The 17,800-nt window shown below is 39.1% G+C and overlaps 1 protein-coding gene across 1 annotated transcript; it reads left to right on the top strand.

Moving 5' to 3' along the window:
- Positions 1-382: 382 nt before the first annotated feature.
- Positions 383-17,276, top strand: ptgfrna (prostaglandin F2 receptor inhibitor a). The gene is made up of 9 exons (XM_079464930.1): positions 383-1,015; positions 5,153-5,524; positions 5,692-6,108; positions 7,757-8,140; positions 10,415-10,834; positions 11,255-11,662; positions 12,066-12,173; positions 12,990-13,298; positions 14,362-17,276. The coding sequence occupies exons 1-9, from the start codon at positions 964-966 to the stop codon at positions 14,526-14,528; spliced, it is 2,637 nt and encodes an 878-aa protein (XP_079321056.1). The 5' UTR covers positions 383-963; the 3' UTR covers positions 14,529-17,276.
- The last annotated feature ends 524 nt before the right edge of the window (positions 17,277-17,800 follow it).

Genomic DNA, 17,800 nt, shown 5'->3' with positions numbered 1-17,800 from the left:
GACAACGGACAGAAAAGGTGTCTGGGGGAATGCGCATGCGGATCGTTTTTGTTTTTTGTTTTTCTTAAATGGTTTATTGAACATTTTGTTATAACAAAACAATGTTACAACAGAAACTTAACATAAAGAAACACTTAGATTAATGAAAAGAGAGAAAATAAAACATTACCAAGGCTCGAAACAGACAAGACAAAAAAAAACCGGAAGAGGGAGTTACACAAATAATAATAAAAAAGTACTCATTAAATGTAGGTGGAGCGGATCGTGTACTGACAGGCACCTCCATAGGTGAGAAAACGGAGGTGACGTGAATGCATCACAGAATCTTGGGGGACCCCTAGTGGCGGCGATGCCCTAAAGCAGCCGCTCGGTTCTCTTACAGGGAGGGCCGACAGGTGGCTATTGATGTACGTTCATATTCATAGTACGTAATATTGGGACAGTATCGCACCCTGTTGTAGGCCTACGCATGAGACGAGCAGATATTTTTCACGCCATTTATTATATAAAGGACACGTGTGGTGATGATGAGAACCTTTACCTTGCCATACATTATTAATTCTGGAAAAATACTCTTCTTCAGACATTCTGAGTTATTCCGGCACCGACAGATATTACAATAAGTGTCATTCACGGCTCTCCGCGTTTATTCAGCTCGCATGGGTGTGGCGGTATTTTACCTGCGTGGACGCGTCCCCCTTTGAGAAAATAGCCACACTTCCGGATACGAACGTATCGACACTTACGATGAATCATGTCCGAATCTTTAATGATTCCTCTCACCTCAAACAGGATGTATAACAGTACATTACATGTGCGGGTGTCACGAAACTTCATTTAACTTTTGGATGCGTGAAACGTAAGTAGACCGTCGGCGTCGGCAGATCTCACTGGAGGATCGTTTCACTCTTTGCCCGGTTGCTCGACAGAAGATATCTCGTGGTAGAAACACGCGCCACCAAGATGGATAAAGAAACGGGGCTTATTCCCGCTTTGATGCTTGTTATTTCTCTTGGTGAGTTGTTTCTTTATTAGTATTATTTTTAACACAAAAGCTTAATTCGTGTTCCGCACTTGTCGACTTGCGAGGGTTGTTTTCGGATTGTTTTATAGCCAATATCCTATGATACAAGTTGAATTACTCCATTGTGACATAGCAAGTCCTTCACGTGTCAATTACTGCGTTTAAACACTCTTTAGATGTCATAAATAACGTAAATACAAATATTTTTGACAATTTGCAACTCTTGCCAATGATCATAATCTTTTGTCTGTTTTTCGAGACTTTAGGAGGTAGAATAGTTGTCAACCATGAGTTTTGGGCTAATTATAATGTGAAGTTATCCTAAATGGTAACCCTGGTTTAAAACGTGTTCTGCCAATAGGTTAAATTGCTGAAACACGCTCACCCATAACATCTAGTTTGGAAATAAAAGTAAAAAAAGCAACTATGCTCTTGCCATAACCCAAAAACCAAACACCACAATGTCAAATTCTATATAAACTCTATAGAATAGGCCCACAAGGTATGAATACGAAAATGAACAAATAAAAAAATCCCCACTTCTAGTAAACATGTATTATTGGTCATAACTTTTTAACTAAAGGACCTGGATTATTTGCAAACTTCACGGATAAATTTGTGCCGAAATACCATTTGAGTAAAACAAGAGTTTCTTTGTCCTCATTATTATAGCCTGTTGTTGGATTTACCTATTCATTCTAATATAAAATGTTATATGATGAATTGCTTTTTGCTCAGGCCCAACTTTTTTAAAACCACTCACAGTACCACCTTGAATAAGACACGAAGGCCAAAAAGTCTCCATTTTTAGTCATTGTGCAATATGACCAAAGTGAATGTTATGTGGGTTGGATATTCAGGATGTTGTTTATTTAAGCCTCTTCGTAGACTGTTGGAATGTAATGATCCGTTTTCTTAGTTCCTAACTGTATTGTCTGTGTTTGCACATCATTTCACTACCATTAGCATATCAGACCGAATCTTCAGTCATGCTTGTTTGTTTCCTGTTTTAATCTTGATGTTTGAAACTATATGAGCCTACAACAGTCTTAGTTTTGTTACTGAGTTAAGCTTTCCAGCTCATTTGAACAACCATTACTGCATGTAAAGACAAGTTCTTACAAGTCACAAAATGTCGTCCTGCCTTTTCCTTTCTGCTTTTTATGTTTCAGTCTCTTTTTTCCCCCATGTATAGCTCTCCAAATCCTTGATTATTTGGCTTGTTATTGATACACTTTGTTTTAAAACACAAAACTTAATTTACATAAAAAGGTAGATGTTTTGCTTTTGGTTGATATAACAGGTTTGATCTCAGCTGAATTTTAATCAACACCTAGGGATAGTGACAACGTTTTTTTTTGTTATCGTCTTTTCCCATGTCTGTGTGAATGTTATCCGCATGCCCCATTAAACCCAAAAAATGTACCAACCACTGTGTCCTTCAAATCCCCTACGATTTTTTTGGAAACCAATGACAATTGGTGTTGCACGAAATAAAAATTCTGCACTGAAACCTTTTCTAAAAATTCAAGATGCACTTGGCCGAAGAACAAACGCTCAAATTACCTTTTAAATGTTTTTAAATAGTTAACTTTATTGTATTATTGTATTTTTAACTGCAACTTTTAACAAACCAAAAGGGATTTCCTGCCAAATTAAAAAAAATATTAAAGCTGAAAATGAAAACCAGATGAACGTTTTCATTATACAGTGCCTATAAAAAGTATTCATCCCTCTTCATTTTATTTACATTTTGTTACATTGCTGTCATATGTTTAAGTACTATCAGTCTATAGCCAAATAATCTCAGCTAAAAACCTTAGTGTCGCGGGTCCTAACGCGTCTCTGCTTGAAAGTCTTTATAAAATGAACGTGGATGCTGACATATATCCTTCTTTTTATGAGGGATATTGCACTACCAAATAAAAATTTGCCCATGTTTTACTGACCCTCGAGGCATCCTAACTGAAAATGACATGCCTGAGATGAAATCTCCCGCCTGAGTAGACGCTATCCTATTGGCTGAAAATGAAAAATGCAGCGTTCATCACCGGAACCTACGACACACCTGCGTCATCTGCCGGAAGGACAAGCCTCTGGTGATCGCACAATCGAGAGATGATGGAAGCTAGACATAGCGCTGTCAGTATGGATGTTTCTCTTTAACTAACGTATCGATTCGCTTCAGAAGACCTTTGAGACCACGGAGCCGTGTCGAGCAGTTCTTTGATGGATGGATGGATGGAAGCACTTTTTGGAGCTTTAAAATTTTTTACGGCTTGGAAGCAAAATGATACGTGGTATTATAACTCTGACTGGATTATTTTTCCAGAAGAAAAACATATTCAGTTAGGATGCCTTGATGGGTGAGTAAAACATGAGAACATTTTGATTTGGTACTCAAATCCACGGACCCTTTATTTAATGTAATGTAATATAAGGGTGGGCGGAGGACTGAGAGATTGGATGCAATTCTCAAACTCAACGCTAGTGGCCGCTATGAATCCCACTCCAAACCTTTTGGTAAAGATCACATTCAATGAAGATATTTAGTAAATTTCCTATATATATATATATATATATATATATATATATATATATATATATATATCAAAACTTGAGTGGATGCAGTAAAATCGTGAACAAAAATGGCCAGATACACGCCTACAAACTTCACTCGCAGCTAACCGCTCTTTGGGAATAACACACTCAGGTTCGGTATCTATGTAAAGATTAGAGTTTCAGCTTTCGGCTTTCTCTACTCTCCACAACATCATTAAAGCAGTAAGCCAATAAGAGCGTTAAAACGTAAAAACTGTTTCTTCTTAGCAACGTCCTGCTACAGCCCCTCTGATTAACAACTTTAAAGGTGTTTTTCCTCAATGTTTAGATTTTTTTGAATGGGCGATATTTCTTCAAAATATCATCTTTTGTGTTCAGTGGAAGATACGTCATACAGGTTTGAAATGACAAGAGGTTGAGTAAATGATGACAGACTTTTTATTTACTATCGCTTTAAATATATATTAAATAGGCTGCTATGTTAGTGTACATTTTGGTCACTGCTCATTTTTCTATTTGTCTTATTTCCTAGTCTTTTGACTTAACTATTATTCTAAAGCGTGAAACCTCATCATAATAAAGAACGAGTAGGTGTGTCTAAACCTTTTAAAAGTAGTGTATACTCTGAGGAAATTAAAGGCAAAGCATGGAATACTCAAGTTCTGAAAACAATAACAAGATGTATAGCTGCAAGCAGCAATTACGGGGTCAACCCTTCAACGGCACAATGGATGAAATTACTTATAACTTTTGACCACTAGGTGGCACTGTCACAATTTTTATGAGGCAAGACCTGATTAACCCCCATTCACTTGCATTGCTTTCGTGTCCATACAACAGAAGTCAATGGGACCTTGTCAAATGGGGAGGGTTATCGGTTACATTTTGTGAAATATCTTCTTTTGGGTTTTTCAGAAAAGAAAATCACGAAAAATCAAAAGGTTTAAAATGACATCAGCAAAAGTAAATGATGACAGGATTTTCATTTTGAAGGTAAATATTCCTTTAAGAAGGAGTCCTTTGCTGTGTTGTATCTTGTGAAGGGCACCATCCGTTCACAATCACATTTAGAGCAAAATGTAGACATTGTTAGGCTTACATAATCGCAGAGTGGTGTACTGTACATGGTACAACAACTACTACTGCGTTTTTATTTGACTTGTTTTACCTTACAAAGATTAATCGGGGTGTCACACGATTTGACAGTACTCCTTGGCATGCACAGAACAACATGAAGCCGAACCCACATGAATTCTTATAGCGGAAACCGAGGATACACTGGACAAAGCCCATTTGACCCCCTATAAACAGTGACGTGACACATTGTAACTATGATTTTCTCTCGATTCAAACTTTGTTGGAAACTTGTTTTCACAAGTAAGTACACACAAAATCATATATATCACACTAGAGGTTTTGGGATATTTAGCTGCAATATTGTCACAAATTGTGCCTTTAACATATCCACCGTCACGATCAATGGTTCAATATGCTTTGAACATCATTGAACAGTCTTGTAATTTCTTTGAACATACTTTATATCTGACAAAGTTTTTCTCCTCTCAGTGGTGCTCTGTGACGGCCGTGTGGTTAAGGTTCCAACTGGACCACTGATGCATGTAGAGGGACAGGCTGTCTCCATTCGCTGTGATGTGTCTGCCTACGAGGGGCCAAGCGATCAGGATTTTGATTGGTCTATGGTGCTTGCTGGTGACAGGCAGGTCAACATCATCTCCACCATTGACAGCGGATTCGCGGACCCTTTGATGAAGGATCGGGTCAACAATGGTGAAATCAGTATTAAAAAGCTTGGGGATTCTTCTGTGGAGCTAAGATTCAAGAAGGTTAGAGCAACAGATAGTGGCTTGTATCGCTGCACCACCCCTAGCACGGATTCGGTCGTCAGTGGGAACTACAATGCTGATGTTGAGCTTAAAGGTGGGTCATGCCTGATATAAGACTTTATTTTATTTACAAGAATACTGACCTTGTTTTTTTGCTTTACATGTCGGTCATATGGCTTTCTGGGCCTTACACACGTCACCTTTAAACCTTCAGCCTGCTTTTCTGCCTGGTCTAACGCGTTGTAAATGTATTTTGTTCAGTGATTGGGGACAGTCTGAAGGTGGCGACAACCCTTTCAAAATCAGTGGTGGATGAAGGAGAATCCGTGCAGCTTCAATGCAGCATCACCCGAGGGTTCACAGAGCATACTTTCCTCTCAGTTACTTGGTCTGTCAGGAGAGGGAATAACCCATTAGAGGACATCTTAACATTTGGACCAGATGATAAAATCAATGTTGGGAGCAACTACACTCAGCTTTATGCAGATGGTGGATTTCAGTTGGATCTTCGTGGTGGTGGCTTTTACGCATTGGTCCTGAAAGAACCAAAGCCCACGGAAGTGGGGGTATACGTGTGCACAGCCCGAGAGTGGGTGAGACAGGCTGGAGGAGGAGAAAAGTGGAGAAAGATACTGGAGAGGACTGAAGACGTGGGAAAGGTCGTAGTTACGCCTTTAGGTGAGTTACATTTCATTCTACTACTTTGTTCCCTAAGTCATAAATCTGTGTGTTACAATAACATTGGGGCACTGATGGGGGATTAACATTGCTTTCTATTATGCAATGGCCAATATAATTTTTCTTTTATTTGTTTTGCCTGTCATGGATCTTTGTCAGGGTTTTAAAAGAGTAAACACATTTTGTGATTTTTAAGGTCCTGCTTTGGTTTATGGAGTGTCCAACAACAAGTTTACAGTATAAACATACAAGGTGTAAAAACACTTCCATTTTCGAATAATAGGCTGTCATTCCCTTACTTCTCGATTGACTCTCAAATGATTTGTTTGGCGATTCATCTGTCTAGTCCCCTTCTTTCTGTCAGCCCGCTCTGATCTGATTGGTCAGGTGGTCTAGTCTGCTGTGATTGGTCTACCACGTGCAGTGTCGCAAATGGGACGTAGGCGGGCATTACACAGAGTGACGCAAATCTGACACGGAACTGAAATTAGAACGACAGATTCAGAGTCGACTCCTTTTTCCCCAAGTCAATCACTTTATTTTTCATTCACTTTTGTCTTTTCAACTTCGCCGACTACTTACATTCACACAGCAACATTACATACTGCATGAAATGTCATTTGAATTCTTTATTAGGCAGGAGAACTTATGAAATATAGTGAAATGCATTATGACAGCATTTGCCGTGAAGACAGATGCACACAGCTGTTTTTATTTGCATTTAGGTCATTTCTTGCCAACAAAGGTTTGTGTGCACTGGTATGGTTTTGACAGTGTAGCATAGCAAATGCTGTATGACTTTTGCATTATGACAAAACAGACCCCGTCACAAAAGTAGACTGACTCAGTAAGTCCTTCAAAATAATATAGTGTGGCAGTCTTCATAAACAGCAGCCACAAACAGATCAGAAAGATTATAATGTATAATATATATGATCCTTATTTTGGATCTCAGAAAATCACTTATAAGCAATGATACCAGTCTAAATGGTTACCCGAATGCATCTCCTTTTTAAAAGCTTATTGGAATGGGTTAATTTTTCTTTTAATGCACAAACTACCCGTTGTGCATATTTATTTGAATAACGCTTTTCACAATTTTGCATTGTTGCACAGCAGCTTTACTGAAGATAGATTTTAGCAGTAGAGACCTAGTATAGTACCGCTAAGACAGAGTGATCACATGTGCAAAACAATTTGGTTTTGAAACCTTTTTGTGTGTAAAAAACAAACAGGTTAAATATTGTGTCACATCTTCAGAGTTCATCTCCTTCAAAAAATGAATAATCTGCCATGAATTACCCTCAAATCGTTCATTAAGCCTAGGACATCCGTTCATCTTCGCAACGCAAATGAAGATAGTTTTGAAGCGGTCCGGGAGATTTCTGACTCCCGCCCATAGCTCCCGGACCTCATCAAAACTACTGTATCTTATCTTGCGTTTGCAAAGATGAACGCATGTCCTAGGCTTGTCGAAGGAATTGAGGGTGAGCAATTCGTGGCAGAATTTAATGTTTATGTTTAACCCCTTGACAATGTATTGTTGAAACAACCGTGAAGATGGTTTTCTATTTTGAAAACTTTTTCCATAGGCTGCTTTTTTGTGGGTTTCGCTTATTGTAATGGCTGCACCTTTGCTCCATTTCAGCCCAGTCTTTGATGGTTGCCGTGGAGAAGCAAACCGACCTTAACGTGGGGGACACATTGAATCTGACTTGCACAGTGGATGCTAAGGGCCTCCCCTCTCTGAGCCTGGAGTTAATGTGGCTAGTCAGATCGAGTGATGGCTCTGGCAGCCCTCGAGTTCTTATCCACATTGGGCGTGATGGGCTCTTGCAGAACGGGTCTGAGGCCGTGGGATTCAGCAGAGTAAATGCAAGAACCTTTAGACTGCTTGTCCATAAGGTTGACCGCTCTGATTCTGGATTATATTCCTGCCTTGTCAAGGCCTGGCTTCAACGGGGCAGGGGAACATGGTACCCGGCAGCAGAGAAAACATCTGACGCAGTGCAAGTTCTAGTGACTCTTTTAGGTAAGATTGAATCTTGTTTAAACTTTGATTTCGTAACTTTTTAACTGTCATTATTATTATTATTATTATTGTTGTACGCTTGTTTCCATTTACTATCCTGGTCTAGCTGTTTGATTTATCCTAACCTTTATCTGGCAACGGTATTGGGTGAAGCTTTCTCATCTGATTGCTATCCTATGCAGCCTGTGTTTCAATGACTTCAAACTGCATTAGAAAATTCTGGAAAGTTTTAACAATGGTGTGTCAATATACTGCAGTGTCACTAGATTACAGACAGAGGACATAGGCTTAGTGGTGGTGGGAAAGAGATTGCTGTGGCTAAGTTTATCAGGACTCTCTGACAAAAAAACTTTGAGCTTTTGGATGCCCCAACTGATCAAAAAGCCAAGTTCGGCACAACAATGCCTGCGGTGCAATAACTATCGGGTCAGCTGCGGGCGTTCAAGTGCATGCCAGGGCCAGTCACATTTGCACAGTTACTTCCAGGCCTATACCTTGGGCCAAACCGAGCCAGCTGGGGGCTTAAGGAGTGAGGCGGAGCTAAAGCAACACGCACCCATTGCCAACAAAATGCAGACATATGACTCTGTTTCAGTTACCGCGTGTGGTTCATGTCCGGCATCTTTTAGCGCTGGGACCACTCCATCTATCAGTTTTAAACGATCTCCAAATCCAGCTTTATATCCACGGTTTATTTAACAAACAAACACAGCTAAACGCAGTGCTCTCTCTCTCTTGCTCCAGCTGGTTGATGTGTGCACATGCTCCTTCTCTCGATCTCCCTGGTTGACGCGTGGGCGTGCTCTTTCTTCCCGTTATGGCGGGTTGGCGCGCGGGCGTGCTCTTCTCGCTCTGCCGGCGTGCTTTTCCGGGACAATAGTGTAGGAAAAGTTGTTATGAAACAGATTTTCATGTTCACATTTTTTTCCCCGAAACCTATACGAACGCTGGGGGAGTGTATCGTGCACTGAAATACTACGTCATACGTCCAACTAGTTTTTTGACAAGTTGACCATGTCAAGCATGAGAAGATGGCACGTTTAATATTGTAAAGAAGTCAAATGCGTGAAACACCGTTGCACATCCCATTTAATATGTAAATAAAGAAATACTTTACTCAAAGCCATTGGGATCCGTCCGTGGTCCTGAATACTCTCTTAAGCCCCTATCGAACCCATTAATGACATTACGTTGAAGCTGTATTGTTAAAAAAGAAGAGATACGCGGAGAAAGAGGATACTGCAGGTGGCTGCAGTTTATATACAGGCAGCCGAGATCCCTTTTTCACTGCAGCGATTGGTCTGCCGTAACTTTGGTGCTTTCTCCAAAGGTCATGAGATACTGGGTTACATTAGTAACAGAGAACTGGGGTTAGTTCTCCTAAAATGTTTATTTAAATTTTTTTACGTTAGGGTACATTATAACATTTCAACTACTGTGTGATTTCATGGACACTTGGTTTATTTTTCAAGGCATCCCCTGTGACTCAAAATGTTAATAGGGTAGTGCAGTGTTTTACATATTTTAACTGCACTGTGGATTCAGCTTGAGAATTTCTGAGTAGCAATATCTGAATATATTCAAAGCTCTGTCTATTAATGTATTATGTCTTATAAATAAACCCAGAAAGATTTGAATAAGCTTGGAATTATATACTAAAAGTTGTCTTTGAAAGAGGTGTCATTTAAAAGCATTAGCATTATGTTATGAAGACTAAAGAGGGTAAGTGTGTTGATCTGATCTAGTGTCATACGGGTCTGTTTGAGGTTAGGGGAAGGATGGAAAGGTAACCTTCCCAAACATGGAACACCAGTATTTTAGTTATAGTTATATAGAGGATTAGGGAAGTGTAATTTGCAGCGGTCATGAGTGAGCTGGCCTGGTGTCTACTGCAGTATAAAAAGAGACTTGTGTAAGTATTTGACATAAAAAAGACATCATTTTATTTTTTAACAGAAAGTGGTAGATCTGTTCGTAAAATCTGTTGACTTTAGCAATACTTGTCGCATTATATACCAATGTTGACCATGCAAAAATGAGTTAAATGCACTTTTATGCTCTTTTATTTTGACAAAATATGCATGCCTGTAACTTAATTTGGTTGATTTGATGTGAAATGACCCTGTATTGCTCACGTCATGATATTTTTCCTGTTTTTGGTAACATTGGATTTATATTTGATAAATGCTCCAAAATGGCTCAATTTGAGAATTTAAAGCAGAGGAACCATAAGGGTAATTGACTATGTTGGTTATTGATTTCTTTTTCACACAGAGCCACAGTTTAAAGTGACCCTAGAAGCCCCTTTGACCCCTCAGTTCACCAGTGATCCCACTGAATTGCGCTGTCAGGTGACCAACCTCCTCCATCTCCAAGATGGCCACCTAGGTGTGACCTGGTCTTACTCTAGCACAACTAAAGATGTATCTCAGAACGAAGTCATGATAGCCTCCCTGAATCAGCACGGAGATTTACTAACAGGCAAGCAGTACAAGGAGAGGCTGGAGAGAGGGGACATAGCAGTGACCAGGAGGGATCCCAACATCTTCATTCTGCGAGTGCCGCAGACTAGAGATACTGACATGGGCTCTTATTTGTGCACCGTAACTGTATGGACTTCCAGCCGGCAAGGTGGATGGGAGAAAGCAAAGGATGTCCAGTCGACTTCAGTCGTTGTTCAGTGGTCACCAAAGGGTAAGCAGATATTAGTCTTTGCCTCTTACTAGTTTTTCATGCTCATCTTGTTTTGATAAAATTAAGTTAGAAGAGCGTTGATTTGCTTTGACAACAGTGCTCCAAGAGGAGACGGAGTTAACTTCAAGTGTGTGTGATACTAAACTTCAAGGAATTGTTTACCCAAAAACTTACATTTTGTCTTCATCTGCTCACCCTCCAGTTGTTACAAACCTGTATACATTTCTTTGTTGTGCTGAACACAAATGAGAATATTTAAGTTTGTAACTATATATAAAGCGTTTTGGGTCAACATTGATCAACAGTGGTCAAAATTCTTTATTATTGATCAGTTTTTGGCCGTCCACACAAATTAACAATCATTGATTTAAATGTAGTTTTTCTGCAGTGTAATGCAATATATTGATACTGTGTTTGCAGTGCCAGTTTTGCGAGTGGTAGCACAACGTGTAAGAGAAGCCTCCACTGGCGGATCCACTTTTGAGATGACCTGTGATGTGACCGGTCAGAACCTGCAGAATCCGGCTTACTCTGTACTTATCCTTTTTGAGGAGACTCTGGGTGGAAAGTCACGCAAAGTCTTATCACTTAGTTCAGAGTCAGTCTTACAGTTGGAGGAATGGAGTGAGCCAAACAGGATCGACAGCGTGGTTCTGGAGAAGACCGGGCAGCTGGAGTACCGATTCCGTTTGTATGGAGCCCAAGTCTCGGATCGTGGGTTCTACTATTGCAGAGTCACTGCCTCGATAAGTGATCAGGGGAAAGAATTGAGAGAAGTGAAAGCTGTCAATGAGTCCAACAAAATTGAGATTGCTTTTGCAGACACAGGTAATCATGCTAATTTGTTAGCCTAGATCTATGGCTTGCAATGAGTTTGCTGCCCACAAAGGTGCTCTTTCTGTATTAAACCTACTGGCTATGCTCTAAAACATGCTGGGATGTTTGCAACCCATGGCTGGGTAAAATATGGACATAACATACTGTTGAGTTAAGAATGAGCATACTGCATGCTGAGGTGTTGTTACCCAACCAAGGGATTTTTCATTGTGGGCAGCACAATTATACAGTACCTTTGACCAGATTCTAAAGTAGTATCGCTAGTATCCGTATACTAGCATATTCCTAAAAATTGAAACTGTTGAAATGTCCTGTTACGTATGATGTTTAGTCTTTTATGACGTAAAGTGTGCTGTGACGTTTAAACAGACAAGTGCTTTCTTCACCTTTGCAGGTCTAGTATTTAACATATCCGTTCAATCACATACCAGCAAGGTGTTACTTGGGGACACGGTCAAAATGAAATGCATTATGTCCACATTGAGTGCTTCTCCAAACACTGGTGAGTAACGTTTGTGTAATGTCTGCTATAAATCCCTTCTACACGACTTTCTAATCGAATCTCTCCAAAATATGCCAAGGTTGCATTTCACTTAAAAAATATAGAGCACATCCACAAGAAGCCAGACCTTTAACTTACCGATCTTTTTTTGCCTTTTAATCCTGTAAACACGGTGTCGTCTCAAGAAATATCCTCGTACACACAAAACCACTGAACCCGACTCAAACAATGTAGTATACAGTGGGGGAAATAATGATTTGATCCCCTACTGATTTTGTAAGTGTGCCTGCTAACAAATACATTTTTATGGTCGGTTTATGTTAACTGAGAGAGACAGAATCAGGGGGAAAATATATAAAGGTTATAAATTGATTTGCACTTCAGTCAGTGAAATAAGTATTTCATGAGATGATTTTAGTAAAGGAAGCCCCTAAAAAGCATAAATTTAATTTACTTTTCAAACGACGACTGTATGACTGTTTTAAACATGTAACTGTGTAGCATTACGCTATCAAATCAGTGACAAAGTCCATTATCATTCACAGGCTAACGTAGCATTACATTCCACATTTCTTGCAAGCTAATTCACTACGATAAATCCTTTGAACATGATTGGCGATCTCCATACGCCTCTGGATGGTGAAAACGACATGTCCCATAATTTCACTCTCCTACATACATCATTTAGCTTCGCTTGTTGTTGTGCACCATCTAGTGGTCCAAATGAACATATTGTGGCTTTAAAAGCTAAATGTGTTTCCTGTGTACCACTGCAGCAAAAAGATAATGTCCATTTTTACTCTTTCTGTCCTGTAGGTGATGTGGCGTTTGAAATACACTGGTTCCAGAGTTCAGAAAGAGCTGTAGATAATGGAGGTGTGCCGCCTCTAATCAGCATGGATCGCTGGGGAGTTGTGAAGAAGACCGGTGGTGACAGAACTCAGTGCAGTTTGGAACGTACTGACTGGCAGACATTTGTCCTTGATGTTTATAAGGCCGAGGTCAGGGATGTGGGAGAATACTATTGTACTGCCACACCCTGGTTCCTGTCTCCTGCAACTGGAGTCTGGACCAAGGGCCAAGACCTCAAGTCTTCCCCTGTTTTTCTCTCTATTAAAATAGAATGTAAGCATGTTGTAGATTGATGTTGTGTTAAATTCTAGGCTTGCTTTTACCGACAAGGCTTAGCTTAAAGGGCGGGGTATAATTTACTTTCCGTGTCCGAGTCTGTCTTGCGCAAAAACAACTATAGTTTGGGTTTAAGCCTGGACTATGCATTGGTTAGATTAGGATATTTAAATTACTTTTAACACTGGCATTGACATGTATAAGGACATGTTAGGATAAGTTATTTTCTTTCAACACAGCTCAAGCATGAATTCTAGTCTGGGCCTTGTCTGTGAAAGTAAAATCATTCATTACTGATATACCTGAGCCATAACTTAAAGGGACAGTTTACTCAAAAATGAAACTTGCTTCAATGTGTTCCCAATCTGTTTAATTTTTTTGTTCTGACTAACGTAGAGAAATATATTTGGAAGAATGCTTGTAACCAAACAGTTCTTGACCACCATAGTAGGAAAAATTACTTCATACATTTTTTGTTCCGTTGAACAAAATATAAGATATTTAGCAGAATTTAGGACAGCTAACAGTTTTGTGGCACTTTTAGTCATAGTCAATAGGGTCCAAGAACTGTTTGGTTACAAGCAATCGTCCAAATATCTTTCTCTGTGTTCGATCAAACAACAAATTTTATACAGATTTGGAACAACTACAGTGAGTCATTTGGGTGAACTATCCCTTTAAGTTTATATGATATTATTTGTGCTATATTCCAAATCTTCTGAAGAATATCCAAAGCTGAGAATGCTAATAGTTTGAACATACCACTTCATAGTCGTCATAAAAACTTGGTTATTTACCATTTCATGTACCACGTTCAGACTAGCAATGTCACAATCATCGTGATTTTTAAAACCACCATTATCGATGTTTCATACAGGATAATATTTCTAAAATATATCTCTTCGCTTAAGATTTCTCTGTTCCTTAGTGAAGTTGCTCTCAGCAGCATTGTGAATAGGTTTTAAATAATTCATAACTAAAAACTTAAGATAAGTTGGTTTGTTTGAGCACTTAATCATTATAATTAATATACTGTTGGTTGTGTTTCTTCTTTCTGTAGTGTTGGATTCTTTGAAGATGCCTGTGAGTTATGGTGTAGCTGCAGCTGTGATCGCTGGTCTCATCTCAGTGCTGCTGGGTCTTGCTGTTTCCCACTGCTGTTTCTCCAAAAACCCACTGCACATACCCAGACCCCGCAACAAGCTTATAGACCTAGAGATGGATTAAACCATTCTGTTTCCTAATGCTGTAACCAAACCTGCCCAAAACCACTTTAACCAACTTGTATTAGGCTACGGGAGAGAATGCATTGATGTGGACATGCATATTTAGCAAGAGATTAGAATAACTTTGAGGATTTGGCCACTGTAACTCAGACTGGTTAAAGCAACTCTCTCCTATGAATCGAGCACTGACAGTCCTCCCACCATTAAAACAATTCTGACGGCTAAGTCATTATTCAAAGAGCTTCAGAATTGCATTGACATTGACATCCATCATGAAAGAGTTATGATGCTGACAAAAGGCTGACACTGTCTCCCAGTCGCAAAGAGTCAAGTGTTAGTCGGGCTACAGGAAAGGGAAAAATGTGTATTGGCTGGTGGGTGCACACTTCAAGACCACCGCTTTCTTCTGAGATCCCGAAATGACTGCTCCCAGCACTGTACTCTCAGAGAACCGATGCAAAAGGCTGTCAAGCCTGTTAGAAATATTTTTAAAGCCCTGGTAACTAATATCTACATTGTTAGCATTAACTCCTTATCTGTTCTTTACTGGCCCCAAACATTAAGGTAAATATAGGTTTCGCATTCGATGTCTGATTCCCATCGTTGCATGGTTGAAGCGTGTTGTTTTTGTGCTGATACTACTGCTTTTTTAACGCACTATGAGGTCAGCGAAGTCTTTTCTTAGATCAGAAGCTGTTGGTAATAGCGACATTGTTTTTATGGGACGCTATTTTTGTACACCGAATGGTCAACATATATTTATTTGTTTATTATGGATTTTGGAAATATCAATGAATAACCATAGCATTCATGTGGATAAATTATTTTTTGAGCAGTTTCAGGTTTTAATATTTTTTAGGTTTAAATACTAGTTCGTTTACACACAAAACATTTATTATTTCCTCATGGTGAAAATCAACAGTCCTGAGGGGCTTTTGAACTTCAAAATCAAGCCTTTTATCTCTGTACGAATACAATAACAAATAAAAAACAATGCAAACATTCAAAGGCTGTTTGAATGATACAAAAAAGTCTTATTTTGGAGATGCATAAGTTTATGCTTGAATAAATAATATTAATTAAAGAGATACTCCACTCAAAAATGAAAATTCTGTCATCGTTTACTCATCCTCAAGTTTTTCCAAACCTGTATACGTTTCTTTGTTCCCTTGATCAACCGACATCATACCATAGTAGGAAGAAATCTTTTTTTTGTTCTGTTGAAATAGATAAGATATTTAGAAGAATTCGGGAAAACAAACAGTTCAATGGCACCTTAGACAACCATTTTTATTTTACCTACTATGGCGCTCAATGATGTCCCAGAAATGTCTAAGTGTACAGTGTGTGACAGGCACAACACAACAATGGGCGAACAGATGTATAGAGGCAATTTAAACTCGCAGCCAAACAAAGGCAATGCGTCAGGGCAGCCATCTTACATCAGAGAGGCGTTGTTGACCAAGTCAAACAGTAGTACCTGGGCAGGCAGCGAGAAAATGGGCATAAACAAGGTACAGGCAGGATGAAAGACGCCGGCTAGAGAATCTAATCATTTGGCTTGCTTCAAATCAAATAAAATCCCCAAATCCAGTGAGCCAGATTGACTGCAAGTATCTCAGAGCTGACCATGGCACATAGAAATGAAAGGAAAGCCATCCTTAATATTGGAAAGTAAAGGAGTTTCTTATCACGGGAATCGATTCAGGTGATTATACAGTATTAAAAAGCATTTCTAGACAATATATTCCATTTCTGCCTGTCTAGTTCTGCTTCAACAGCTTTAGCAATAGCTTGGCCAGACTTTAACGAAAGGCCCATTTTAGTAGTTGACCAAGAGACGAGCCACCATGTAAAGTTGATTGATGCTGCCTGTAACTGAAAGAGGGATTACTGTACTGAAAATCTCGTGCTCCAAACATTTGCGCTCTCTTTGACATAAATGTAGGTATGTGTACATTGCCTCCTTCTACAAATACAGTATAGAGACGGTTAGCCTATTTTTGTTATGATGGGGCCTTAAGTATCTTAATCATATTCATAGTGCTTAATACATTTACCCTTGCACTTGGTTGCAGACCTGTGGTACATATTTCTTATGACATTGTTTAGTGTCTTTAGACAATTCTGTCAGGATATTATATATTGAGGAACAACAGAAAAGGGTGTGTGTTTTTGTATTTGTCATTTTCTTTTGAGTCCTTTGTGCTTCGCGGTTGTGATGTTATTTAGTGCGCTGGCGCGATCTCTCCACAGTCTGCATGAGTTCTGAGACGAGAGATATATGTGTTTTAATCATTCTGTTTAAAAGTGTTACAAAAATAAGATATAAGCATTAATTGATCGATCCTTGTTTTGACAAATGTGTAAATATGTTATATGAACTGGTTTTCTTGTGAATTTTTTATATTAGCCTACCTATTGATTTGAAATGGAATTTCTTAGTATTGCATTTTTTTGCCTTAGATGGCATTATTGTGTCATGGATGTGTACAAATATATGCATTGTGTATTATGTAGTTCTATTGTGAAAAATTATGCTGTTTGTTGCTCCTCAGTCCACATGAGGTCTGAGATGACAGATTATAGGAGCTGTGGCGGTTGGCCTATAGAGGGCGATCGATTGCCGACCTTCCTGCGTCTCACACACACACAAAATAACAATAAAATACTTCATAGAAATTTATATTTATATGAAATGATATTTGATGGAAAATCATGTGTGCGAAATAAATGCTTCTACTACATGTCCTGCTTGTCTTTGTGTCCTAAACTCAGATCTGGGGCAATCGAGAAATTGCCCACAGGAGGCGGGTTTAAGTACCAAATTAGCCAGTTACTGATTTAAGAATTGGACATACTTTAAGGCATGAAATATAATTTTGCCAATAACTGTCTTTTAATCTTATCCGCAATGGGCAAAACTGTCATTGCCCATAAGCAACAGTGACACGCTTCTGTTACAGAACTCATTTGACATTTACACATTTGGCAGACACTTTTATCCAAAGCATCTTACATTGCATTATCTTATACTTTTATACATAGGCATGTGCAATCCCCTGGGTTCGAACCAACAACCGACAGAGGGCATTGACTTACAGTCAAAATGATTTTACTATTTAGTAAGGAAACATACTTTTTAGACCTCCTACTAGACAGTTTGCACAATTTGCATGAAATTTGTAGCAGCATAAAATAAACAGATGGTTTTATCCATTAAAAAATGACGTAACATTGATGTGCGCATGCCTGGTAGGATAATTTGACAGA

The sequence above is a fragment of the Barbatula barbatula genome (assembly GCF_947034865.1).
Source record: "Barbatula barbatula genome assembly, chromosome: 9".
NCBI classification, from domain to species: Eukaryota; Metazoa; Chordata; class Actinopteri; order Cypriniformes; family Nemacheilidae; genus Barbatula; species Barbatula barbatula.
Note: the sequence above shows the minus strand (reverse complement) of the source record. Positions and strands in the feature narration are given on the sequence as shown.

Coding starts and splice junctions, on each gene's coding strand:
- ptgfrna (XM_079464930.1), top strand. CDS start 964: ATGGATAAAGAAACGGGGCTTATTCCCGCTTTGATGCTTGTTATTTCT. Junction 8,141..10,414: donor AGTTCTAGTGACTCTTTTAG/GTAAGATTGAAT, acceptor TTTTTCACACAG/AGCCACAGTTTAAAGTGACC. Junction 11,663..12,065: donor GATTGCTTTTGCAGACACAG/GTAATCATGCTA, acceptor TCACCTTTGCAG/GTCTAGTATTTAACATATCC.